Genomic DNA, 26183 nt, shown 5'->3' on the forward strand with positions numbered 1-26183 from the left:
TTGAAAGACTAAAAGAATACACTTGGCATGTGCTCAAAAAGCCTGGGAAGAAACTCTATCCTCTCAGAGGTGACCGCTCAAGAAATGAACTTGGATGACATTCCCAAAAGAGAGAAAAGAAAGTGGTCCTAAATACAGGGAATCATCATGGAACATCTTTATCAAGGGAACAGTTCCCCAAAATGCTTCTGGACTTCTTTCAGGCCTACATACACCACTGTAACACAAGGCTCATTCACAGGTTGCTGGGAAGATTAAATGAGATAGCATATATAAAGCACCTAGTGTGCCTGGCACTCAATTAATGTTCCCTTCTGTTCCTTGACCCAGTGTGAAAACATGATAAAGCTAGCTTATTTCCAACTTCAGTAACCCTAAAAAGCCAAGAAAAATATTTTTTGAGAAAGGGAAACTAGACTTGTCAGATGCTCTCTCTAGAGCAGAGTTTTTACAACCTCCACATTATTGTCACTTTTCCCTGGATAATTTTTTGTTTTGGGGACTTCCTGTATAAGAGGAGAAGGGGGTAACAGAGGATAAGATAGTTGGATAATATCACCAACTCAATGGACATGAGTTTGAAAAAACTCTGGGAGATAGTGAGGGACAGGGAAGCCTGGTGTGCTGCAGTCCATGGGGTCATGAAGAGTTAGACACGACTTGGTGACTGAACAACAGACTTTATAAGCCATCCTCTTAAAAGTTAACCAAAACTGGTAGCTAACCTCTTAAATGTCAAGCAAGTCATCATAAATAATGCACACAATCTAACCACTCAGTACATTATCACAGAGATCCTTAAAGACAAATGAATATAACGAAAGTACAAACAGCCAATCACAAAAGGTCTTCACACAAAATGAAAAGATTTATTCCAGTACTCAAGTGTCTAATCCTACCTTCATGTCTACACATAGTAAAGACTTACAAGTTTTAGGTAGACAGACACTGATGACCTGTAAAATAACATTATACACGTTTAAGAATTATTAAGTATCATATGCTCATGTATTGCAACAACAAAAAATTATACACACTAACCAAAAAACAAAACAAGAAAAAACAAAAGCTGAGTTAACAGTTCACTAGGGCTTTTGATCAAAATGTGAAGTCAATAAAGTTGACCTCGATAAAGTTACTTCTCTATACCTGTTTCCTCCTTGGTAAAATGGACATATAGTGTCTACCTTGAAGAGTTGTTGAGGGATTGAATTGAGTTAAAATAGGTAAAATGCTGAAACAATACATATTAAACATTATTTTTTATGATTATTTTTAAGGCTGCATGTCAGAGAGAAGCATATCTTGGGTGACTGTATAAAAGCAGGCACGGTGAAGTCAGATAACAATGAACTTGCACCCAGATTCTTTGCGTTCAAACTTCAGTTCCTTTACTGTTTCATCTAGGCTTCCATTTTCTCATCTGTAGAAGAGGAAAGCACTTTGAAAATGGAGGTGCATAAGAGAAAAATCTAAAGGCTGCATCTTTAGTAGGATAGGAGGGGAAAAAGTTGGAGCTGTCTTCAATTTGGTAGAGGAAACTTTGTTAAGAAGGTGCTTTTCAAGGAAAGCATATGCCTTTGTTGCAGGAAGGGGGACCCCTTCCAGGGCCCAAAAGTGGGCTCTTGTCTAACACTCAGAAATGAATTATCTGAGGAGACACACATGCTGACAAAGCAAGGGACTTTATTGGAAAGGGACGCCTGCCGGAGAGCAGTAGGTTAACAGAACCCAGGAGAACTGCTCTGCTGTGTTTCTTGAAGTCTGAAGTTTTATGGTGATGGGATTAGTTTCCGGGTTGTCTTTGGCCAATCTTTCTCATTCAGGGTCCTTCCTCCCTGGTGGAACAGGCATTGCTTAGCCAAGATGGATGTCAGTGAGAAAGATTCTGGGAGATGGTTGGACAAGTGGTGTCTCCTTTTGACCCTTCCCAAATTCATCTGGTTAAAGGTGGCTTGTTAATTCCGTGTTCCTTACCACGACCTCCTATGGTAAAATAACTCACGGCAAACGGTTACTACATTGCCTGGCCAGAGTGGGCGGTTTCAGTCAGTTTGCTTCTCCAAACAACTCAAATCCAGGTAGGTCTGACTCAAAAGCCTTTGCTTTAGTCTGTAGTTTGAAAGCTTAAAACGAAAACAGAACATCCTGAGTCGTGGCGGGGGAGGGGGGGGGGGGAGTTTATTTTCTTTATATAAGGTAGGCACACTAACACTTTGGCCCTTTGAAGGTAATATGAATATATTAAAGGTACTGGCAGGGATTTCGTCACCATCCATTGAAAACAGCGTGAACAGACCACGGGACTCCTAAGTGATCTTTTCAAACATGAAAGATTAGTTCTTTCAAAAGTGAAGAAGGATCATGTTGGAAGAAACGAAATTTGTATAATCAGGAGTGTCCCAATAGTTTTAAATCAGTTTTATATATCTAGCTTTACATAGAAAACCCACTGCCTTCCAAGGAGCATTTCAAAATCATCAAGAAACGTGCATATTGTAAGTAAAAGTTGCAACATCAAATCATATGTTAGGTGTAGAACTATCTCCACTGCTGCCAAAAGTGCAAAGAAGAAAAATTAACCTTTCCTAACCATTTTGGCAAATGCCATCCCCACATCCCCGACCCCACTCCCGGAAAGCCTCGGAGGCGGGGTCTTGGTTCCTGGTAGAGGATTTGCAAAGGTACCAGCATTCAGATCCACCTAAGTACTAAAAGGAAGGTCAAAGCGCCCTTCCGCGACCTTTACGAAAAATACCCCAAATTTCTGTCTTTGCCTCAGGGTAGGCCAGTCGCTGGGCATTCTCCTCATCATCCCCCAGGGAAGAGGAAGTGGCCGCGATTGACTCGGCTCAGATCGGGTCCGGTCCGGTCCTCCCGGGTCTCACAGCCAAGCGGGGGCGGGCTCCCACGTGGCGCCCGCAGCCTACCCAAAGCCGGCTCCGCACCCCGGCCGGCGCTCTGATTGGTCAAGGGCGGCGGAGCGTCTCCGGAGCCTGAGGCGACTGGGCCAAACTGGGCGGACAGCGGGCAAAGGGTCGCAGCCAGGCGGGCAACTACCAGAGCTACCCGTCCCGTGCGTTGGCCCCATACCGGGGGTTGAGGTTACCACCCAGCGCCTCGGTCGCGCAACCCTACGTGGCCCCTGGCTAGCGGCAGCTCGTGGCCCTCCACCCTATGTCAGGTAGGGCTCACCTCAGCGCCGGAGGCTCTTCCACCTTCAGCTTTTTGGGCTTTGGCTCCTCCTCTGCCGCTGCCATCTTCGCGCTCCCACCTCACTTACGCTCCGGGGCTCGCCCCACCCCTTCGGCTCCCTCTCCCCGCCCCCTCGCCGCATCACCGCCTCCTTGTCACTAAACCCCGCCCCCTTTGGCTCCTCCCAGTTTGTGCCTCTCCCAGCCCTAGTCTTTTGGCCCTACCTCTTGGCCTTACCCATTGGCTAGTACACAGCTCTTCCAGACCCCGCGCGCTCGACTCCAGGGACACCCCAGACTGGTTTAGGCTGCAGATGAGCGCCTGAGTCCAAAAGAGGTGAAAGCTCTCATTCTTCTAGACCTGGATGATTCAGAAGATGATATCCTAAAATTCAAAAGACGTCTTCTCATTCAGCGTCTTCCCGCTCGTTTACTCTTCCTAAAACTATTGGTTATATTGACGCTGTTAGTCAGGCAATCTACTGGGCATCCCAACTGCAGGGTCCTCACGGCTTTCTCAGCTGTCTCAGCTTCGGTCCGGAGAGGACCCCGCGTCTAATCACTGACAGGCCCAGGAGCCGGGGTGAGTGTGAGGGGCGGGGGAGGGGGGGTGGTCTACGGACAGGGGACATCACGAAAGCTGGGAAGTAGACTGACTAGTTAGACCTCCGCTTCCAGCCAGGGGTGTGGAAGCGCCTCCGGTGCTGTGGACCGGAGCCGCGCCTTCCTCCCGGCCTTCCGGTCTTTCTTGCCAGCTAGGCCGGAAGGGAACGGTACACCTACAGCCCAGTGTTCTCAGGCCTCAAGCTCAAGAGGTTCAGGCTCATTGGGGTCGCTTGTCGTGCTTCGGCGCGGCAAAAAGGTCTTGTCACGCACGGAGAGCTGGAGTACCGACAACTCGGACCTCAACCCCAGGCTTCTACTTTGGAGGACAAAATCCCTAACTGACGCGAGCGGGCGTCCTGTTAGAGGGTGGCACCTGGATGAGCCTCGGTGAATACGGTGAGAAGGGTGTTGCAGTTCTTCAAAAATGAGTTAATAGGAATTTAAACTGAGGAGGTGACAGTTGGATTTGGATTGAAGTTGGAGCTCAATTAAGAAGTTGATAGCGTAGTAGTAGTTACTCAGTCGTGTCCGACTCTTTGCGACCCCACGGACCCCGCCAGTCTCCTCTGTCCATGGGATTTTCCAGGCAAGAATACTGGAGTGGATTGCCATTCCCTTCTCCGGAGGATCTTCCTGATCCAGGAATCGAACCATGGTCTCCTGCATTGCAGGAGAACTCTTAACTCTTTGAGCTACAGGGAAGACTTGTTGATACTTGTTTCAAATTAGTAGTCTTCCTGAGAAGGGTTTCCCAAGTGGCTCAGTGGTAAAGAATCTGCCTGTCAATGATGGAGACCTGGGTTCGATCCCTGGATTAGGAAGAAATGGCACCCCACCATTATTCTTGCCTGAGAAATCCCACGGACAGAGGAGGCTGGTGGGCTACAATTCCATGAGGTCTCAAAAGAGTCGGACACGACTTAGCGACTAAACAACAACACGTGAGAAAGGAGGAATTTTGTAGGACTTGGGCTATATCCATTTTGAGACAGTAGTTTAGATGGAGATGAAAGGTTGAAAAAAAACTTTCCAGGTGAAAACCAAAACAGGTGAAGTTTCATCTAATTTTGGTAATAAGTGTTTGTTTTGTTTGGCAGACACTTAACAGTGACATGAAATGCTGCAAAGATCAAAGGAGGAAGTTGAAGTCTGAGAATAGGTTGTTGGAGTTGATGATTAAGAAGTCATTGGGTCATTTGCAAGAACTGCTTTAATAAGAGTCAGTTATTGAGAGGAGAGACTGCAAGTGTAGACTAATGCTTCTTCATGTGGTGCATGAAGAGAAAAATTGTTTGCAAGCTCCCTAAAAGGTTTGGGGTTTGCTTTAAAGGATACAAGGCACTTTATGAGCAAGTAACTCATGTACAAGATTAAAGATTGAAGAAAGAAGAAGACCTTGGAAGAGAGGAGAGGGGATGGGATCAGAATTAGAGTGAAAGGATTACTGTTGGAAAGGACAGAGGACACTTTCAGTTGAACCATAGGAAAAGTAGAGGATTGAGATGAGAGAAAAATTATTGGAATCCTAATATGCCTTTAGTTGGGAAGCTCTCTTGGCAACAAGATTAGCTTTTCTTACTGAATCTTAGGATTTTACAAGTTTTACGTAATTTTACAATTATGTTGACTGTTTTTCTAAATAGTCAACATACTAGACTATTGGAGTTCCCTGCAGACTAGATATATTTAAGTAGCTCAGTAATATTTTAATTCACACACAACAAATGGTATTTGTAGAGAGGAGAAATTCACTTTCTCAACAAATGACCTTCTCTCCTCTTGCACAGAAAAAATAGAAGCCATCATCTTGCAACCAGGTATACAAATCTGCTTTCCTTCTGTTTAAAGAGGGAAAAGTGCCCCTTCTCCTTAGGAAAGACACATGCTTTCACCAAGTTTCCCAGTGCCATCCTCCCCTAGCTTCTCAGAGTCCTCTTTTTCTTTTTTTTTTAACTTATTCCCGCTCTCCCATCATCAGCCTCCCTTCTACTTACATTTTTCCTTTAGCATTTAAAAATATCCTTCCTTAACTTTATGAACTATTCCCCTTTATTTTCTTGCCTTCTCCTTCACAGCTATAGTTCTTGACTGTATCATCTAGTCTTCTTATCTCTGTTTTTCCCACTTCTTGCTATGTCCTTCTCAGCCCACTGTAGTATATCTTTTTGCCAGCATTCCACTGAGCTACAGTGAAACTTCTTTCACTGAGATCACCAATAGCCTCTAAATTGTACATTCTCATCAGGGACAAAATTTGCTTCTTATGAGGAAAAAAAAATCATACTTTCTATGTATAAAGCACAGATATGGTACATAAAGAGATATACAGAAATATTCTGTGATTTTAATAATTTTATGGAGGAGGGGTATGAATGAATGGGGCTCTGAAAAGGCCTCTTCAGATGCAATAATGAAAAGAAAGTTGAGGAACACTGTAAAATAACAGATATTTTAAGTTTCTCTTATAGCTTGACCTCTTTGTGCCATTTAAAGTGTTTACCACTCCATTGTTCTGGAAACACACTGACTGACATACTCTAGTTACTTAAAAAACTCTGCTCCCTTTTTTTTTTCTTATCCATCTTCAGCCACATTTTCTCATTCTTTTTGTAGGCTGACTTGATCCATATGCTTCTCAAATGTTGAAGTTCCTTCTATAGGTTCTCTTCTACTATATACGTTCTCTCTTTGCAGTTTTACTCTCCTTTTGTTATAATTTCCATTAATAAAAAATCATGGTTACAGTACTCACAAATCTATCTCCAGTTTGGCTTCCCTCTGAAGCACCAGACCTCTGTATACAGTGGTGTTTTGAATATATCCATTGGGGTCAAATATATCCAGAATTGGGTCAGATTATATAGGACCAGAACTAAATTCCTTTTCCCTCTCATGTCCCCTGCCCCGTCTCTACCCCCAAAACTTTGCTCAACCCTAAATGTTTCTCTTACCTTTTCATTTTGCTTCATCTGTATTGTCAGCACTCTAGATAGGCCCCCACATAAGTCATCTCTCAGCTAATGTCACAATATTCAATTGCCCAATTATCCAATTTCTATAGTGCGATCTTTCTTAAAACTATAAATTGGATTACATGAATCCCTTGCATAAAACCATTTAAAAAATGACTTTTTGCATTGCACTGGGGACAAAGTGAACCAATATCTGCTTTTCTCCATTTTTATCTCACCACCGCCATCCACCTTCTGAAGTTGCTAAATTTGTACTGGGTTTCTTTATCTTATGTTCTTTCTCACCTTGAAGCCTTGTGGATTTTTATAGCACAGTATTTCCCCTGTTATCTTACTGTATTAAATTGTTTGTTTTCTTTGCTGAACTCTAAATGCTTTGAGTTCAGAGACTCTGTTTTGTTCAACTTGTATCCCCATTGCTTAATATAGAAAACATACAAAACTTTGTTGAATGAACAATGGTCAGAATATTGGTTAAAAATCAGAATGACTAAAATATTTTCTGGTTTCATTCTCTCACCTTAGATACACGCCCTTCTGTGCCTCCATTCTGTTATATACAGAAGGAATACATTTTCTTTTTTAGTCACTCTCTTCCAAGGGTATTTTGACTATTGTGATTGCATTGTTTGTGAGTCATCAGGCTGCATGTGTTCAACATTCAGTAAAGAGGGTTTATGAAATATTTAAGCTGCAACTGAAGCTCTGATGGAACTGCCTCTAAACACAGTTTCTTAAGTGGCTTTAATATAAGCTGGGAGAATTCTGTTTTCTGACTCTGAAGTCACTGGAACAAAAGGATAGTTGTGGTAGCTTTCCCAGAAAGTTTATTAAAATAATGGAAGAAGTAACTGCGGCTACTCAAAGGGTAAGTAGCTAAAGAAACACCTTAATTTACACAGCTGCATGCAGTATTTGTTTTTTGCACTAGGCCCTTGGTCTTAATATGGATAGAAGAAATAAGCTCTCTTTCCCTATAGTAGAAGGTTAAGATCGGTTTTAAAGCTGCGCACTTTGAAAGCTGCAGGTACTATGCTTCCATCTCAGCGCTCAGGACAACAGCAGTAAATCCAGATGGTGGTTTGACTTACTCTATTCTTCTGAGACCTGGACGGTGCCAATAAAAACAGCTTTGGTGGAAACTTTTCCTGGAAAGAATTTTTCACCAGCTTAAGACGACAAGTAGGAATTGGCCCTTCAAATAAAGAAACTACGAAGTCACTTATTCAACAGCAGCTTTTTTAGGGTATATTGTAAGAGTAAAGTAGCAAAGATCCATGCGAACTATACTTTCTTTAGGATAAATAGGTGAAGATAACTGTCAGCTCTCTCAAACATAATGTCTGCTGTACGTAATTTATTAGAATACATTTGGCTTCTAACTAAACAAGAAACATATCCTTCAACTCATTCTCTTAAATTTTAAGTTCAAACAGCACATTTGCTGTCCAGTCCAATATGATAACCATTAGCTCCGTGTAGTTATTTAAATTTGATTAAAATTAAAACTTCAGTACATCAGTTGCATTAGCCACATTTCAAGTGTTCACATGTGACCAGTGGCTGCTATATGAGACAGCAGAAGTAGAGAACATGGCCATCAGTACAGGAAATATTACTGGACACTACTGCAGTAGAGTGTGTTCATGATAATTAGCTTCTGGGAGGCAAGTAAGAACAGGAGCTCAAGATTCAACTGGATGTGGGTTTGAATCCTAGCTCTGATACTTACTATATGACCTTAGATAATTATCATAATTATCATTTCCAGACATTCTTGTCTAATCTGAAAAATGGGGATAAGTATTTATAGCGTTGATTATGAGGATTAAAGAAGATAATGTAAGTAAAGTGCCTAGGATAGTGCCTGGCCCACAGTAAGTATTCAGTTTTAGATATTATTAATTCATTCATCTTTAATGAGTAAAACACTTTGAAGCTGAAAATTAGTTATTGTGAAAGATGCTATATTCCATAGATGGCTCGCCTGAAGTCCTCAAGCCTGGGTCTCATTGCGTTCATTACAAAAGTTCCACTTTAATCCGTACTTTATATTTCAGGTGAAAATTTTATTCCACAAAAGGTATATAATGCAACTTTAATCGCAGATCTTATTTCTGGATAGCCCTGTTCCTTTTTTTTTTTTAACATATCAGAGAGCAGAGGTAATAGTTAAAAATCAGTAGGTTCTGAATAGTAAGTCTCTGTATCCCAGTGGTGCTATTTTAACACTCAAATGGAAACTGACACAAAGCAAACTTACTAAACAAGACATCTGACTAGATAAAGTGGAAAATTTTAGCAGGTTCCAGATATTTATCTGGAAATGGCTACCCACTCCAGTATTCTTGCCTGGGAAACCCTGTGGATTGAGGAGACTGACAGACTATAGTCCATTGGGTCGCAAAGAGTCAGGCATGACTGGGTTGACTGAGTATGGGTATTAATCTGGAAAAATTTAGTAGGTCCAAAGCCTTAGCTGTCAGGGTTTATTGCTGCCAACTCAATCAAGGTTGACTACTTGGCTAAGTAGAGATGCATTTGAACAAAGAAACATTTTCTAATAAATAGGAAGCCTAAACCATTAACAGCACCCATATTTATTAATACAGTAATTACTAAAGCACATCTTATTAATTAGTATTATTTAAATTAGTAACTATTGAGCATGCACCACATGGGAAGAGAAAATTATCAGATAAGTCTTTAAATGTCAACTGCTTTCATTAAGTAAATGACTTCCTCTGAAAAGAACTGGTCAGGTTGTCATCGTTTTCCCTGTCGATAGAATTGAATTCATTCTGAAAACTCTTCCTTTCCTCTTTGCAGTTTGTCTTCATGCTTAGAAACTATATTAATAGATTTTACATTCTTTCTCCTTAGGCTACATTTATCATTCAGCACTGTAATTTTGAATGAATGGACCTCTAAGACTAAGTTATTGATACTGATATTATTCATATAAAAGAAAGCGAGTTAACGTAATTAGATATTTGTCCAGTGTCTCCCACATTACAAGGACAATAAACTCTTTATTTGAAGTATAACTAACACTCAGAAAAGTATTCAAGCTTTTAACAAAAAACCCAAAAAATTAACACAGAATGAACACAACTTGTAACCATCATCTAGATCAAGAAATAAACATTACCAGTACCTTAGAAGGCCAACCCTGTGCCTCACTTAAGTCACCACCCGCATTCTCCTTCATAATAGAAACCGTTTGATTTTTCTTAACTATAGTTTTGTCTGTTCTAGAACTTAATATAAATACTGCATGTATCCTTTTGTGTCTGGCTTTGTTCAGTATTGTATTTGTAAGATTTGTCCATATTTGTTTCATGTAGCAATAATTCATTCATTTTCATTGCTGTTTCATTTTAATATATTAATTTATTTTCCCATTTACTATTAATAACCAGTAATAGTCTTCACTACTACAGTATATTGTTATGCATGTTTTTTGTGTACATTTGTACATATTTCTGTCAATCCACCTGGGGGTAGACTTCTGTGTTGCAGAGTATTAAAGAATACTTTGTGTTAATTGAAATAATTTAAATTAAAACTTAACCTTTTTTAAGGTAAGTTTTTAAGGGCTTCCCTGGTGGCTCAGAGGGTAAAGCACCTGCCTACAATGCTGGAGACCTGGGTTCGATCCCTGGGTCGGGAAGATCCCCTGGAGAAGGAAGTGGCAACCCACTCCAGTACTCTTGCCTGGAGAATCCCATGGACGGAGAAGCCTGGTAGGCTACAGTCCATGGGGTCGCAAAGAGTCGGATATGGCTGAGCAACTTCACTTCACTTCATCTTTTTTAATACTAAAAACTAAAGTGCACAGTATTCTAAAAATGTGAAGTTTAGTAGCTTTTAGTATAGTCACAAAGTTGTGCAACCATCATTTCTAATTCCAGAAGATTTTTATCACCTCAAAAAGAAATGCAAAACCAGTAATTCCCCATTCTTCTCCCTCTACCCAACCCCTGGCAATGGCTAATCTACTTTGTCTCTATAGATCTGCCTGTTCTAGACATTTCATACAAATGGAATCATACAATCTATGGTCTTTTGTATCTGGTTAGCATAATGTTTAAAGATCCATTCTGTTGTAGCATGCACTGGTACATCACTCTTTTTTATGGCTAAATAATATTTTATTTCAGATATTTATCAGTATTATTTATCCATTAATTGGTTAATGAATCCATTCATCAATTGATATACATTTGAATTATTTCCACTCTTTGGCTGTTATAAATAATGTTGCTACAACCATTTGTGTAAAAGTTTTTGTATGGGCATATGTTTCCAGTTTTCTTGAGTATGTTGCTGCTAAGTCACTTTAGTCGTGTCCAACTCTGTGACCCCATAGACGGCAGCCCACCAGGCTCCCACATCCCTGGGATTCTCCAGGCAAGAACACTGGAGTGGGTTGCCATTTCCTTCTCCATTCTTGAGTATAAAGGAGTACAATTGTAGGGTCATTTGGTAACTCTGTCTTTAACTTTTTGAAGAACTCAACACTGTTTCCGCACATAGCTGCAGTGTTTCGTTTTCTTGCTTAGTTGTCATGGCTACAACCTCCAGTACCATGTTGAAAAGAAGTAGTGAAAATGGAGTATTGTTTGTTCTTTATATTAAGGGAAAGCTTTTGGTCTTTAAGCATTAAATGGTAGCTATAGGATTTTCACAGATGCTCATTATCAGGCTGAGGAAGTTTCTTTCTGTTGCTAGTTTAAATGCTTTTATCTCAAAGGTGGTTGGATTTTGTCAAATGATACTCTGCACCTCTTGAAATAATTGTATTTTTGTCTTTTATTTTATGAGAATTGTATATTGATTGATTTTCACATGTTGAACCAACCTTGCATTCTCGAATAAATCCCACTTGGTCAGGATTATAACCTTTTTAAATGTTGCTAGATTCAGTTTGCTAGTATTTTATTGAAAATTTTTAATTTTCAATTGTCTGTCTACAGATGTTGGTCTGTAGTTTCTTGTATTGCCTTGGTCTGGTTTTGGTGTCCAGATAATACGAAGATACTTTTCTTTGATATATACTAAATTTAAACATTTTCCTCCCACAGAAAATGATCCACAGTCTGTTTCTCATAAACTGTTCCGGTGACATATTTCTAGAGAAGCACTGGAAGAGCGTTGTGAGCCAGTCTGTCTGTGATTATTTCTTTGAAGCTCAAGAGAAAGCTGCTGATGTTGAAAATGTACCACCTGTTATTTCAACACCTCACCACTACCTCATCAGTATCTACCGGGATAAGCTCTTCTTTGTCTCTGTCATACAGACTGAAGTACCACCTCTCTTTGTAATTGAGTTCCTACATCGAGTTGCTGACACTTTTCAGGTTGGTTATTCATCAAGTCTTTTGAATTTGGATTATTCAAGTTAGTTCGAGGTGGGACATAATTATATTCTTTAATTTTGATGTACAGTCTGTTTCCCTCTCTCTCTGTCCCTCTTCTTTCTAACTAAGCATATGTTCATAAAATGTAAACCTTTTTAATAGGGCATACAAGTAGCACACACGGCTGCCCCTATTTTATGAGAACAGAACAATCTCATGGTCACAGAAACTGTATTTTTTTTAATGTATTATAAATTATGTCATCAGGAAATAATAGTGCCCTCGACATGCAATTCTTTGAATGGCACCAAAGTTTTTATAGGTTATGAAATCTTGCATTACTTAAATTTTATTTTTTTTCTTATCTTGTTTAATGTACCAGTAGTTTAAAACTAATCTGTGTTTTTTGGAGTACCTAATCAGGGAAAATGAAGTTTATAGTTCTTATTCTGTTTTAACATTTCAGTGTACTTTCTGGCATAATTTGTAGTAGGAATTCAGTTCAATCTAAAAATATTAAGAAAATATTGATATAGTATATAGAATTATAGAGGGCTTTTTTCCCTCTGGTTTACATATTTTCAACATCTTAAACAGTGAATTATGCTACTGTAAATATACCCTTTATAATAGAATAAAAAATATTTAGCAAACCTTTTTCGTGCCTTCCATCGTGCAATACTATGTATATTTTATTAGGACTACTTTGGTGAGTGTTCGGAGGCTGCAATTAAGGATAATGTGGTCATAGTATATGAGCTCTTGGAAGAAATGTTGGACAATGGATTTCCACTGGCTACTGAATCTAACATCTTGAAAGAATTGATTAAACCACCAACAATTCTGCGTTCTGTCGTCAACTCTATTACAGGTAAGGTAAAACAGTCTATTAGGAACTGAGCCATTAAAACTTCATAAACAATTCATTTTTGCTTGTGATCTGGCAGATTATTAAGGTAGTCCATTTTGGCCAGAATTATAGTTAGTGGTAATGTTAAAATGGATATATCAGTATATTTCTTTTCATGAAAAGAACCTATATCTTAAATGATAAGAGTTTTTGGTTATTACTCTTTTGTTATAAGTTTTGCTTCAAGACTACAGCAATATTATTGCTATTGTTTAACACTGAATAGTAACACTGAATAAATTATCCCAGTTAACCATAAGCCAGTGTACTGGCTGCTGTTAACTGTTGTAGTAATCACTTTGTAATATATATATACCAAATAATTATGTTGTATACCTTAAACTAATACAGTGTTATATGTCAATTATATCTCAGTAAAGCTGGGGAAAAAAACAAAAAATAAAATTTAAAAAGTAGCATTTTAAAACTGGCATTACCCTGTGTCAGTCGCTAAGTTGCGTCCAACTCTGCAGCCTTATGGACTGTAGCCCTCTAGTCTCCTCAGTCCATGGGATTTACCAAGCAAGAATAGTGGAGTGGGTTGCCATTTCCTTCTCCAAGGGATCTTCCCAACCCAGGAATTGAACCCATGCTGCCTGCATCTCCTGCATTGGCAGGCGGATTCTTTACCACTGCATACCACACAATTATTAGAGTATAGAAAGTTTAAGACTCTGCACCATAGAGTATATCTTACCTCCTTCAAGTCTTTATTTTACATATATAAAAGATGTATTAAAGAGAGAAAATTAATGTATTTGTGAGATTTTATGCATTATGGGCCTTGTACTTGTGTTGCAAACTTCTAATTTTGCTTTAGTTCATAAGTATAGCTAGAAATTAGAGCTATTCAGATGACAATATTGTTTTGAAAGTATCAAAGTCTTCTAGAGAAAAATTTCTATGAACTGTTATATGCCACTCCATGTATGTACTCCATATATACTCCATGTATACTGTCCACCATTGCAAACTCCTTTCCAAGTGCACTGACCTAAAAAATGGGTAAACAAGGTCTATAAGAATGTGGTCTTTCCATTATTCATCCTAATCCTCAAGAATAAGTATCAGGAGAAATTTAAGGAAAGATAAGACGAGATTTCTTTGCTCCTAAAATGTAAACTCTGGATGAGAAACTGAGGGAAAAAAATAAACATATAAATAACAGTGTAAGATTCTGAAATACAATTCCATAACTTTGTAGACAGTGTCGTGACATTAGAGGGTACACATCATGTGCTGTTAAATGAAAAAAAGAGGGGGTGTGGAATACCTTGGTGGGCCAGTGGTTAGGGGTCGGTGCTTTCACTGCTGGGACCTGGGTTCATTCCGTGGTTGGAGAACTAAGATCCCACAAGCTATGCAGCACTGCCAAGAAAGAAAACACACACACACACACACACACAACCATAACAGGTTGCCCATAATTATAAATAAGTTCAGTTCAGTTCAGTTGCTCAGTCGTGTCCGACTCTTTGCGACCCCATGAATCGCAGCACGCCAGGCCTCCCTGTCCATCACCAACTCCCGGAGTTCACTCAGACTCACGTCCATCAAGTCAGTGATGCCATCCAGCCATCTCATCCTCTGTCGTCCCCTTCTCCTCCTGCCCCCAATCCCTCCCAACATCAGAGTCTTTTCCAATGAGTCAACTCTTCGCATGAGGTGGCCAAAGTACTGGAGTTTCAGCTTCAGCATCATTCCCTCCAAAGAAATCCCAGGGCTGATCTCCTTTAGAATGGACTGGTTGGATCTCCTTGCAGTCCAAGGGACTCTCAAGAGTCTTCTCCAACACCACAGTTCAAAAGCATCAATTCTTCGGCACTCAGCTTTCTTCCCAGTCCAACTGTCACATCCATACATGACCACAGGAAAAACCATAGCCTTGACTAGACGGACCTTTGTTGGCAAAGCAATGAATGTCTCTGCTTTTGAATATGCTATCTAGGTTGGTCATAACTTTCCTTCCAAGGAGTAAGCGTCTTTTAATTTCTTGGCTGCAGTCACCATCTGCAGTGATTTTGGAATCCTAAAAAAATAAAGTCTGACACTGTTTCCACTGTTTCCCCATCTATTTCCCATGAAGTGATGGGACCAGATGCCATGATCTTCATTTTCTGAATGCTGAGCTTTAAGCCAACTTTTTCACTCTCCATTTTCACTTTCATCAAGAGGCTTTTTAGTTCCTGTTCACTTTCTGCCATAAGGGTGGTGTCATCTGCATATCTGAGGTTATTGATATTTCTCCCAGCAATCTTGATTCCAGCTTGTATAAATAAATATTCCCACCAAAAAAATTTTAAAGTTTATAATACACAATAAAGATCAAGAGAGTGGTTCAGTGGGTGAAGTAATCTCTCTTGAACTGTAGTGGGTGGTCCTAGGGCAGGGACCTGGAGAATCAAAAGAATTTAGGAAGGGAGGGGAGGAATAAGAACATTCTTCATAGATAGAACCATATGAGAAAAAACACACAGTGGAAAAATCTTGAATTGTGTTAACCTGTTTAATAGAAGCAGAGCTGTTTTTCAGTTGAGTCATGAAATAAAAAGTTAAGTTGAGGAAGTCCTTGAATTCTAGGCTAAATATTTAGCTTTTATCATAAAACCAGTGGGATAGCATTTCAAGGTTTTGAGAAGGAAGATTAAAGCAGTATTTTTTAGAAAATTCTGGAAAGCAGCAGGGTTGGAGACAGGCTCATCGGCATAATCACACTACAAAGTTGTATGTGTGATTGGACTGCAACTACAAGCAAACATGGGTTTGAACGGCAAGAGTCCACTTAAGTCCAGATTTTTTTCAATAAATACATGTTATAGTACTACACAGTCCACGCAGTTGGCTGAATCTGTTAATGCAGAACCACGTTTTGAGAAGGCCAACTGTAAAATCATATATGGATTTTCATCTGCACAGGAATCAGCACCCCTACACCCTGTGTTGTTCAAGGGTCAATTATATATTTTAAAGTGAAATCAGAAAGAAAGCAAAATTATCAAAATAGAAGAAAAATAATAGATGCAACCTGCTTTGAGGGAGATTGTGTGTATGTGTGTGTGTCGCTAAGTCATGTCTGACTCTCTGCGACCCATGGACCGTAACCCACCAGGCCCCAGGCTCCTCTGTCCATGGAATTTTCCAGGCAAGAACACTGGAGTGGGTTGCCATTACCTTCTCCAGAGGGAAATGTTTGAAGAAATATATATACCAAAATGTTAATAGTAGCTATATTTCTATAATAGGAAGATAGTTTTTAGCAACTTTTCTTAATTTTTCACATGTCATTGTTGTTGTTAAACATGTACTACTTTTGAATTGGAAATGTAAATTAACCAGAATGTTAAAGTGTCGCAGCTCAAGGGTGTATGTTTTGGACAACCAGACTTATTTTAAGATATATGTCAGTTTACCAGGAAATTAGCCAGACTTTGAATATTTTCCATATCACATATGGGTATGCCGTATGAATGTGCTGACCTTAAAATGTTAAAAGGCCAGAGTATGTTCTTCATCCAGTTACTCCACATCCAGTTACTCTCCACATGAGAGACCTGTTTGGCAGCATCTCATGTATAATTTAAGCTGGATACCAAATGGCCTACTTATCACTCTGCATTCTCAGTACAAACATTTAATCAGCAAAGGGTTTTGAAACATCTAGCCTGTTTTCATTACTGGCAGCAGGAGGAGATTCTGTTGTTAAGCCACTGGAATTAGGTTAGGTTACTGTAACACACAGGAAGCAAAAGATAAGTAAATGAATTTAACCTGGTTTGGCAGACACACACAGGACCAGGTGGCCGATTTCTGTCTTCTAGAAATTTGATCATGTTGGTATGGATATGTCTCTGACAATTCTGTAAACCATTTACACTCAGTGGAGAAAAACCCAAACACTGAACAAGCAGCTAAACTATTTGAGGTTTTTTTTCTGCTAATAGCTTTTCTGGTGACCATTTTATCTGTTAGCTTTGCTTTCTGTTTTTCTGATTTCTAGGCAGTAGCAATGTTGGGGACACACTCCCCACTGGGCAGCTGTCCAACATTCCATGGCGCCGCGCAGGAGTAAAGTACACAAACAATGAAGCCTATTTTGATGTGGTTGAAGAAATAGATGCAATTATAGATAAATCAGGTAATTGTGTGCGTATTTTCTTATCGGGGAAAAACCATTCAGGTGACATAAGCTGAATAGAAAACTGATATCCCCTGGCAGTATCATTTACCGGAAAGGCATTCGTTTTCAAATCTGTTTATTTTGCCCAGAGGTTACATACAATTTTCATAACCACTAGTTGAGAAATGCCAAACGTTTGTAAATCAGAGAGTAAGTCAGCTTACTTTAAGCCAATTACCGTATATTTATTTACCTTGCCATTCATCCAGCCTAATATGTGATGTGTATCTACTACGCACCACACCTTTTACAACCACATTGTGTGCAGTCCTTCTAGTAAAGGCCCCAGACTAAAGAACAGTACTGTATTAGAATCGTAGTATTTTACTAAAAATATCTAGTCCAGCTCTCACATGTTATGTGGGGGAGACTGAGACTTAGAAGAGTTAAATAATCTGTTAAAGGTCACATAGCTAGTTGGTATGTCAAAATGACTTACTGTGAATTACAGACACTATCTCTACAGGGAGTTTCATTCTTATTATAAAAATTCCATTGTATGGAACAGTTGCTCTACTGTTAAAGAATAATGGTTCCTACTTCTTAACATTTCATTAGAAACTTGGCTAATTTTATTTAAAATATTTGAACTTCGAAAAAAAATGTTCAAACCAACATTATTTACAGTTGCCAAGATGTGGAAGCAGCTTAAGTGTTCATCAACAGATAAATGGATAAAGAAGATGTGTATATATACACAATGGAAAATTACTCAGCATAAAAAAGAATGAAATTTTGCCATTTGCACAACATGGATGAACTTGAAGAACATTATGCTAAATGAAATAAGCCAGATAAAGAAAGATAAATACTATATATCACTTATATGTGGAATCTAAAAAAATACAACAAACGAATGAATTTAACAAAAAAAAAAGCAGACTCACAGATACAGAGGACAGATTAGTGTTTACCAGCGTGGAGTGGGGCAATAAAGGGGTGGGAGAATGGGAGGTACAATCAGCTGGGGTAAGATAGGCTCACAAGTATCTGTAAAGCACAGGGAATATAGCCAATGTTTATAATAACTAAATGGAAAATAACCTTTAAAAATTGAATAATTTTTTTTAATTTTAAAAATCAGTGGGAAAAAAGTATTTTAACTTCACATCCAGCAGTCTTACGAGGCTAACTCTATAAAGATAAGGATGGGTTTCATTTTCCTTAGAATCATCATATTCCAACCAGAGATAGGAACAGGCCATGGCACTCAGTAAAGAAGTTGTCTGAACTGGTGTAATGGATCCTCTGTCCAATAACCTTTTAATAGATGTGCAAAGCTTCAGTATGTCTGACACCTGGGAGATATTTCCATTACTTCATATATAGTGATAGCTCTAGTAAAGTAGAGCTATTTTACTAGAATACATGCATATTCCAGTGATACCTTTATTATTCCTTTAGGATCTACGGTCTTTGCAGAAATTCAGGGGGTCATTGATGCTTGCATTAAGCTCTCTGGAATGCCTGACCTTTCCCTTTCTTTCATGGTAAGTTTTTTTCTGTTTTGTAACTCCTTCATGCCTACTATATATGAAGTACTAAATGAAATGATAAATACTGATACATGTTTCTTTTAGATCGCAGTGGATTATGTAAGAAATATTCCTAGCACAGCTTCCAAAGACAGTAGCTTACATGATGAGCACTGCCTTTATGGATAGGCTGCGGAGAGGGCTTTGCCTCTGAGTATATTAGAAGTAGCTTAAATGTCTGGCTGGCTTCTGCAGATCTGTGGTGCAGCTTTTACTGAATTGTTATATGCTTTGTTGATGTGAAAAGGCATTGATCTTTCATCATTTTAGATTCAGCATGCTACACCACTGAGAACTACAAAGAGAACTGAGCTCTGAGGCTGTCTCTGCCTCTAACTTGCCCTGACCTTGAGCTTTCTTTGAACCTCAGTTTTTTCATCTCTGAAGTGGAAATGAAACCACTCACATTTTCTACCTCATGGGAATTACTGGAATTGAATTACTGAAATTCAAATAATAATGTATATAAAATATTTGTACACTTGAAAGCATTGTGAAACGATAAGACTGTGTTGATATGGTCATGATAATAAACTTACATGACTGCTTTATCTTAAGGAAGCATATTTCTCAGATCTCATAATATATCTGACTGGAGTTGTCCTGTTCATTACACTTTATGAATATGGTTGTCTTCTCTTTTCCATGGCAGAATCCAAGGCTTCTGGATGATGTCAGCTTCCACCCCTGCATTCGGTTCAAGCGTTGGGAATCTGAAAGAGTTTTGTCATTTATTCCTCCAGATGGAAACTTCCGACTCATATCATACCGTGTCAGCTCACAAAAGTATGTTGTTGCATCAACCATAATCTTCTGTCATCTATCAGTGTGCTGTGTAGAACTCACTTTTTCCCTGTTTCATTCTAACAGTTGGTTACTTCAATTCACCATTGCTCCCTTTAGCCATCGCTCACCAGGAGACCCAGAACAAACTGGTGAAAATACATGTGGAAAATATAATTAGTATGGTTTGAATCTTAAGAGTATAGAGTAATAGTAAATATATACCTGAGAGCAAGCATTTGGGACCATGCATAACCTGGATGAAACCATGAACCCATGCCATAATCTTACTATGATCTGTGGACATTATGGCTGATAGAAGGACATAGACTTACCTGTAGCTCTCCAGGACATCCCTCAACTAACTGGCTTGAAGTCACTCTTCTCTGCACTGAGGTTTAAATGAATGATTTAGCATCCTGGGTTGTAGCTGGTTTGTCCCTTGAAAACATCAGAAAGTATTTGGACAACATCAAAACAGAACTTAAAAGCAGAGGAATTTTTTCTTGGCTCTTACCACAGAGAAACTGATATATTTAGTTTGTGTAATTCTAAATTATCTTTCTCTGGGATCTTAATTCATTTCTTGAAACCAGGACTGTTTGTGCCAATTGTTGATGCTGTAATTTTATATCTTGATTTGTATACTTACTGCTCAGAAATTGTATAATTTCTAGCACAGTGGTTCCACAACACTGTGCTATATTCAACTGCCCTGGCTCAGATACTGAACCTGCAGTTCTGCAGGTATTAGATATTGTATACTAGGGTTTTCATGCCACCTCCACAGCTCACACTATTAATTATATGTTTTTTGTGGTTGTGTCTTTCTTTCTCTTTTTAGTCTAGTGGCAATACCAGTGTATGTGAAACATAGCATCAGTTTCAAGGAGAACAGTTCTTGTGGTAGATTTGATATTACAATTGGACCAAAGCAGAACATGGGGAAAACTATTGAAGGAATCACAGTGACAGTTCACATGCCAAAAGTTGTGTTGAATATGAACCTGACACCAACACAAGGCAGCTATACATTTGATCCAGTTACCAAGGTACAGTCACCTAAAATCAGGAGTGAGCAAGTGTTTCTGCAATCCTCATTTTGTGATCTGGGGACATGGGAGGACAGAGGGAAGGGTCTAATATCTTGGTTGAAATTAAAGCTCTTAACAACCTAGAATGCAGACTGTGCTGTGCTCTGCCACAGGAGAGAATCCTGCATCTGCTGCTAAGTCGATGAACAGAAAAGTGAGACATTCCTTCTTCCTTCAGAGTCTGCCTTTTCTTATCCATTGATAATCCAGAGGTTCACTCACTCTTCAATGAGGAAGATGTAAAAACTTTTTAAAAAGAGAAAAGCATTATGTGCATATAATAATCTATTAATGGTTAATAGATATTACAACATATCAATTGTTAAGAAGTTAAGACCTTTCTCTTCCTTTTTAATTTTAAAGCATTATTTCATACTCTTCCACAGAGGATGCTCACTAGGAAAGTTGCCTTCTCACCCTCCATACATTTGCCTCTAGCAGAGGGAGTTCAGAGAAACTGTAAAAGATGATTTTTCTCTCTGCTTCCTGCTTGGGTAAAAGAATATGATTCTTTTCCTCAGTAGAGTCATTGAGCTGCATAGTAAGTGAAGTCTTTTTTTATTTAACTATAAAATCATTGAATGTTAAAGATCATCTAATCTAGTCCTAAGGAGTCAAAGAATCTCCCCAGAGACCACACAGGGCTGAGAAATTAAGCAGGAGCTCCAGATCCCTGGCCTTCACCCCAGCTTCAACCGTAACAGCTTTACTTTCTCATCTGTTACTGAGCTTCCTCACTCAGTAACTTCAAATAAGTATTTCATTTGAACAAAGGGTTCCATCACTAAAAGTTTAAAAGCACTAATTTAGGCCCATCTTCTCATTTTACAGAAAACTAAACTTAAGCCCAGAGAGAAACAGTAAAGATGGCATAGTGGAAAGGGTGTTGATACAAGATAGCCTTAGGTTCAAATCCCAGCCTTTCCTCTAAGTGACCTTCAGCAATGCATCTGACTCTAGCTTTAGTTTCTTTGTTAAAATTAGACAGAGTTTTACATCATAGACTTCTGAGACAGCGTGTGAATAGTGCTGAGCAGAGTATTATATCCAAAAGTAGATGCTCAGCAAATGCACCTACTTCTTTTTTCACTCTCCATTCAGAGTCACAGAACTAACTAGTGGTAAAACTCAGTGGAAATCCCAGGTCTCTTATTCCAAGACACTGTGCTTTATTTTGTACAGAAGTTTATTGTCTTTGAACATTTGTCTTTAATAAATAGTTCCAAAAAATAAATAGTTCAGAATGTTTTTGGTTTTTTCCTTTTTAAGGTACTAACGTGGGATGTGGGGAAAATCACTCCACAAAAGCTCCCCAGTCTTAAAGGACTGGTAAATTTACAGTCTGGGGCACCCAAGCCAGAAGAGAATCCAAGCCTCAACATACAGTTCAAGATCCAACAGCTTGCTATTTCAGGTAAGGAGAAATCTGATGTGTGTAAGGGTAACTGAGTTTTGCTGAGGTCAGCTGCTAGGAGCTTAGAAGAGTAACTGACATCCCGTCTCTACAAAGAGCAACAACTCCAGTATGCCTCTCACTCTCCTTGATTTATGAGAGTGATTTTGGAGAGCACCTTATTTCACATACCTTCCCTTCACCCCTACCCTCATTCAAGCACAAAGAAAGAAATCATTTATACTCAGAGTAGAATTATCCTTAAAAGACATTGCTTGTCCATATGGGAATCTGAACTAAAATCATACCCTCCTAGTACTTGAATCTGTGAATGCTAGAAGGAACATTGCTTCCAGATCTTGAAACGGACACTGGCTAATGTCAGATTTACTGTATAGTAAATTCTGTTTCGTAAGCAAATATTGTATTGGTTGATGTGACCAGGATTGTAATTTGTGCCTTTCCTTCCGTGTTCTTTTTGACACAGGCTTAAAAGTAAACCGCTTGGACATGTACGGGGAGAAATATAAGCCATTTAAAGGAGTCAAATACGTCACAAAAGCTGGAAAGTTCCAAGTGAGGACATGAGAAGAGGCCAGAATTCCTGAAGATGTATTTGTTTTCCAGGTGTCATCACAGTGTATTACTATTAGGTACCAATTGGGTGGGAATACATATTCTAGTTAGAGCATTTGTGTCAAGCCACACACCGCTAACAAAGTTGCTTAGTTATCGATGTAGGGTTCTTAAGGAACTTTAAGCTAAGGAAACTTCTGAATGACTTAGCTTATTTGTACCTTGCCACTTAGGAAAATTTTAGAGGTGATTTCCTCCATAGGAAGGCACCAGCTAGAGGCTGCACATTTTAACAGTCAAGGCAGAAGTCTACAATGATAACCTCTCCCCTAAAACAAGTGAACTGGTCTCAGCCAGCAGACGCTGTCTTAGTCTGAAATGTGATGTATCAAGTGGAGCGGAATGTCATATTCGATCGTAGCCATCCCCAATCATCTGTCCCAACAGAGGAATAATTCCTCCCACCCAAGAAGTTTACAAAGAACTGCCTCTTCGAGTGTTTGCCTTATTCAGCTTTTCACTTGTGCCATTAAGCAAGCACTGTAGCAAAAGCCACTCCACATGGCCCTGGCAGGGAGCACTGCTGCTCCGTGCTCCATTCTCACTGTACTTGGTATTGTATTTTTTATAAATGAGATTTTTATGTAAAGCTGATTTTGGTTTATGGGGACCTTGCTGCAGTAAGTACAAGCTCAGTTTTGTGCCACTTAGTTCATCTGTTAGCACAGTAGAAGTCATTTGTATCAAAGGGGCAAATGCTTTAAGGTAATAAAAGGGAACACTACTTCTACTTCTGCTTTTAGGAAGTTATTGCAAGCACAAGCATTGGAGATTTTGAACAAACTAACGTAGTAAAAGAGAAACTTAAGTGAACCTTTGCTGTCTTCATGTTTTATAAAGCTTGTCTAATACGACTTATAACCAATTAGCCTAAAGCCCTCATGCCCTAGTTCAGATAAAGGAAGAAAATGTTCCTGCCTCAATACTGTCAAATTATTTTTTTTTTTTAATCTTTTATCTTTTTTTCTTCCTGTTCTTAATGGTTTCAATTTGCCTACATTATTTGCTTTCAGGGGGACTCCCTTTGCATAGTGCTACCCAAGGCTATAGTCAAAAGATTCCTCTCTGAAACTATTGTTGAAACTGTCACTGGAGTACTTAAATATCTCTACTCTACTGACCAAGTAGGTGAAAGTACATATAAAATGAGGCAGAAACAAAATCCTCAGTAACACTCATAAACCTGTATTGATCTTTATGGTTGGCAAGTCAGCCCACAGTTATCATTTAACTTGGCTGACTTGGAAGTCCTTGCCCACTTATTTTGGTTCATTAGACGTGAAGAATAGAGAAAGTTAAGATCTAAGTGCTTGTTCTTGCTATTAGTTTTCTCCCTGTAACTCCATTCGTTTTGTTCTTCTCAACTTATAATTCCCTTTCCCATATGCTAACAATAGCCCTTACACTCACCCCATTCTTGTCAAGGGCTGGTGGTTGGTGCTGATGCAGGGAGCCCACTGCACAGCAGCGTTCTCTGCCTGCCTATGGCACCAAGCCTGCCTTTCATCTAATATGAAACATCACGTTTTGCAATTTCTAGGACAACCAGTATCAGCTTGGCAGCTAAAATTAAGATCTTGCCAAATGTGTATTCCCTTTGCATAAGGTTGGTTACCCAGTTCAGTTGCTTTTCATTTTTAATGTCTTCCTTTTCAGAGTTCATACCTCAAAAGAGCGATCGGTACATTTGCTTTTCTTTCTGTAGAATCCCTCATCTCAACCATCCATATATGGACTAATTTTCTTTCTCTGCTACCCTCCCATATCCCAGCAGATTGTATGCCAAGAGTCCCTTGCCTCTAGTAATGTCTGCTAAAACTTCCAAGGAGACTGTTTCCTTTTGCAATTAAATTATTGTATTTATTAATTTGATGGAATCCAGTAAGTCCTTTCTCTAGCTCTGGCTACACTGTCAATAAAAAGATGAAAACAACAAGTTGATTTTTTTAGCTTGACTGTTAATTGAGCATTCTCAGATAGGCATGCCTCAGTGTTCAAGCAGGCTGAAAATGAAAGTCCCTCCGTCGTGTCTGACTCTTTGCAACCCCATGGTATACAGTCCATGGAATTCTCCAGGCCAGAGTACTGGAGTGGGTAGCCTTTCCCTTCTCCAGGGGATCTTCCCTACCCAGGGATCAAACCCAGGTCTCCCACATTGCAGGCGGATTCTTTAGCAGCTGAGCCATGATCCCATTTTACTCGGCATCATCACACAAGGTGTGAGGGTTGCAGCAGAACACTTCCAAATGCTCCTCTCTTGACTGATTATGTTAATAGCCCTGTATCTAAGATTCACCCTTCTAGCCACAGACTGAACAAGAAGTGATGGAGCTCCTCTCCCTACCACCACCTGCTGATGACTAAGATCCATGAATACTTAATCGTAATGAAGTATTTTTCAAGCATAGAATTCCAGATAGACTCTTGTTCTAACTTCTTAAGGGAGTATAACCCAAAAGCTTATTTTCTGCATAAAGGAGTCACCATCATTTTATTCAAAGGGAGTTCATGTGATGAGTTTTCCTTAAGTGCCACTGTAGAAGAATCCGTGGAAGATAGCAATCCTGTAGTCCTTTGAGTCATCTGACTTGAGAATAATGATAATGCAGGAAGAAGGCCGCACCAGTGAACATATGGTGAGTAGCAAAAATGAGGCCATGACTACTGTTTCCAGATACTGCTGAGCTAATTCAGTAGCCTTGGGCATTTCCCTGTGAGTTGAATACCCAGAATCTGCCTCCCCTAGTCGGCAGCTTTTCTAAGTTAAAGCAGTGATAAATGTAGTCAGCGGTATTCTCCCTCTTTAGTGATATTTAGATCTAAAAAATCAATCAAAAATACTGATGTCCCAGCTCCACCTTAAGAACCTGTTCCTACTCTTTGAGCTTCCTCAGGAAGAGGAAAGCTATCTCTGCCTCACAGCCCTGTTTGGATCCCTGGACTTTGGACTATGACATGTAGACTCGCAATATGCCTGCACATGTAACAGCTTTAGCTTCTTAGGGGATAGTGATGGCCTCCTCGGAGAGCTGGACTCTTCTAAGACAGACTCCGTCAACCAGGGGATGGTCTGTACCATCTGCCTGCTTTCCTCTTACTGTTGCTGCTGCTAGGTCACTTCAGTCGTGTCCGACTCTGTGCGACCCCATAGACGGCATCTCACCAGGCTCCCCCATCCCTGGGATTCTCCAGGCAAGAACACTGGAGTGGGTTGCCATTCCCTTCTCCAATGCGTGAAAGTGAAAAGTGAAAGTGAAGTCACTCAGTCATGTCCAACTCTTCGCGACCCCATGGACTGCAGCCTACCAGGCTCCTCTGTCCATGGGATTTTCCAGGCAAGAGTACTGGAGTGGGGTGCCATTGCCTTCTCCGCCTCTTACTGTTAGCCTTTGTCAGTTCTGCTCCTTCTAGTGTATAATCCCCAGAGTTGTCCTTTATTACACAGAACTTGTGAAGTAAATGTATTACCACTGGTTTCTACTTCTTCCAGTACAATACTGGGTTAAATAAAAATCTTTAG

The 26183-nt window shown here is 39.5% G+C and overlaps 2 protein-coding genes and 2 long non-coding RNA genes across 13 annotated transcripts in view; 1 reads left to right on the forward strand and 3 right to left on the reverse strand.

Annotated features, from left to right (window-relative positions):
- The window catches only part of ADK (adenosine kinase), a 549097-nt gene extending 545816 nt beyond the window's left edge, over positions 1–3281 (reverse strand). For all 6 annotated transcript variants that reach the window (XM_086381947.1, XM_086381942.1, XM_086381948.1 and 3 more), the window contains exon 1: positions 3196–3281. In XM_086381947.1, coding sequence (XP_086238073.1) covers positions 3196–3260 — 65 coding nt within the window. In that variant the 5' untranslated portion in view covers positions 3261–3281. The remainder of the gene's footprint in view (positions 1–3195) is intronic.
- On the reverse strand, positions 1248–2116 carry LOC147342891 (uncharacterized). Its single transcript, XR_015156794.1, has 2 exons — positions 1978–2116; positions 1248–1423 (listed from the first exon to the last, which is right to left on the reverse strand). It is a non-coding gene; the product is annotated as an uncharacterized LOC147342891 (long non-coding RNA).
- Positions 3041–24599, forward strand: AP3M1 (adaptor related protein complex 3 subunit mu 1). Of its 4 annotated transcripts, none has more exons than XM_086381939.1 (9): positions 3041–3531; positions 11860–12135; positions 12835–13006; positions 17043–17180; positions 18627–18712; positions 19410–19543; positions 20385–20592; positions 21904–22048; positions 22515–24599. In XM_086381939.1, the coding sequence occupies exons 2-9, from the start codon at positions 11863–11865 to the stop codon at positions 22613–22615; spliced, it is 1257 nt and encodes a 418-aa protein (XP_086238065.1). In that variant the 5' UTR covers positions 3041–3531; positions 11860–11862; the 3' UTR covers positions 22616–24599. The 4 variants fall into 4 exon arrangements, with proteins under 4 accessions (XP_086238065.1, XP_086238062.1, XP_086238061.1 ...); XM_086381936.1 differs by having other exon boundaries at positions 3041–3184; XM_086381935.1 differs by lacking the exon at positions 3041–3531 and adding an exon at positions 3737–4196.
- On the reverse strand, positions 17772–21904 carry LOC147342893 (uncharacterized). Of its 2 annotated transcripts, XR_015156792.1 has the most exons (3): positions 20715–21904; positions 19876–19981; positions 17772–19689 (listed from the first exon to the last, which is right to left on the reverse strand). It is a non-coding gene; the product is annotated as an uncharacterized LOC147342893 (long non-coding RNA). The 2 variants fall into 2 exon arrangements; XR_015156791.1 differs by lacking the exon at positions 20715–21904 and having other exon boundaries at positions 19876–20365.
- Positions 24600–26183: the final 1584 nt, after the last annotated feature.

The sequence above is a fragment of the Bos grunniens genome, chromosome 28 (genome assembly GCF_055505025.1).
Source record: "Bos grunniens cultivar Pamir isolate PY7600 chromosome 28, Bosgru_T2T1.0, whole genome shotgun sequence".
Taxonomy (NCBI): Eukaryota; Metazoa; Chordata; class Mammalia; order Artiodactyla; family Bovidae; genus Bos; species Bos grunniens.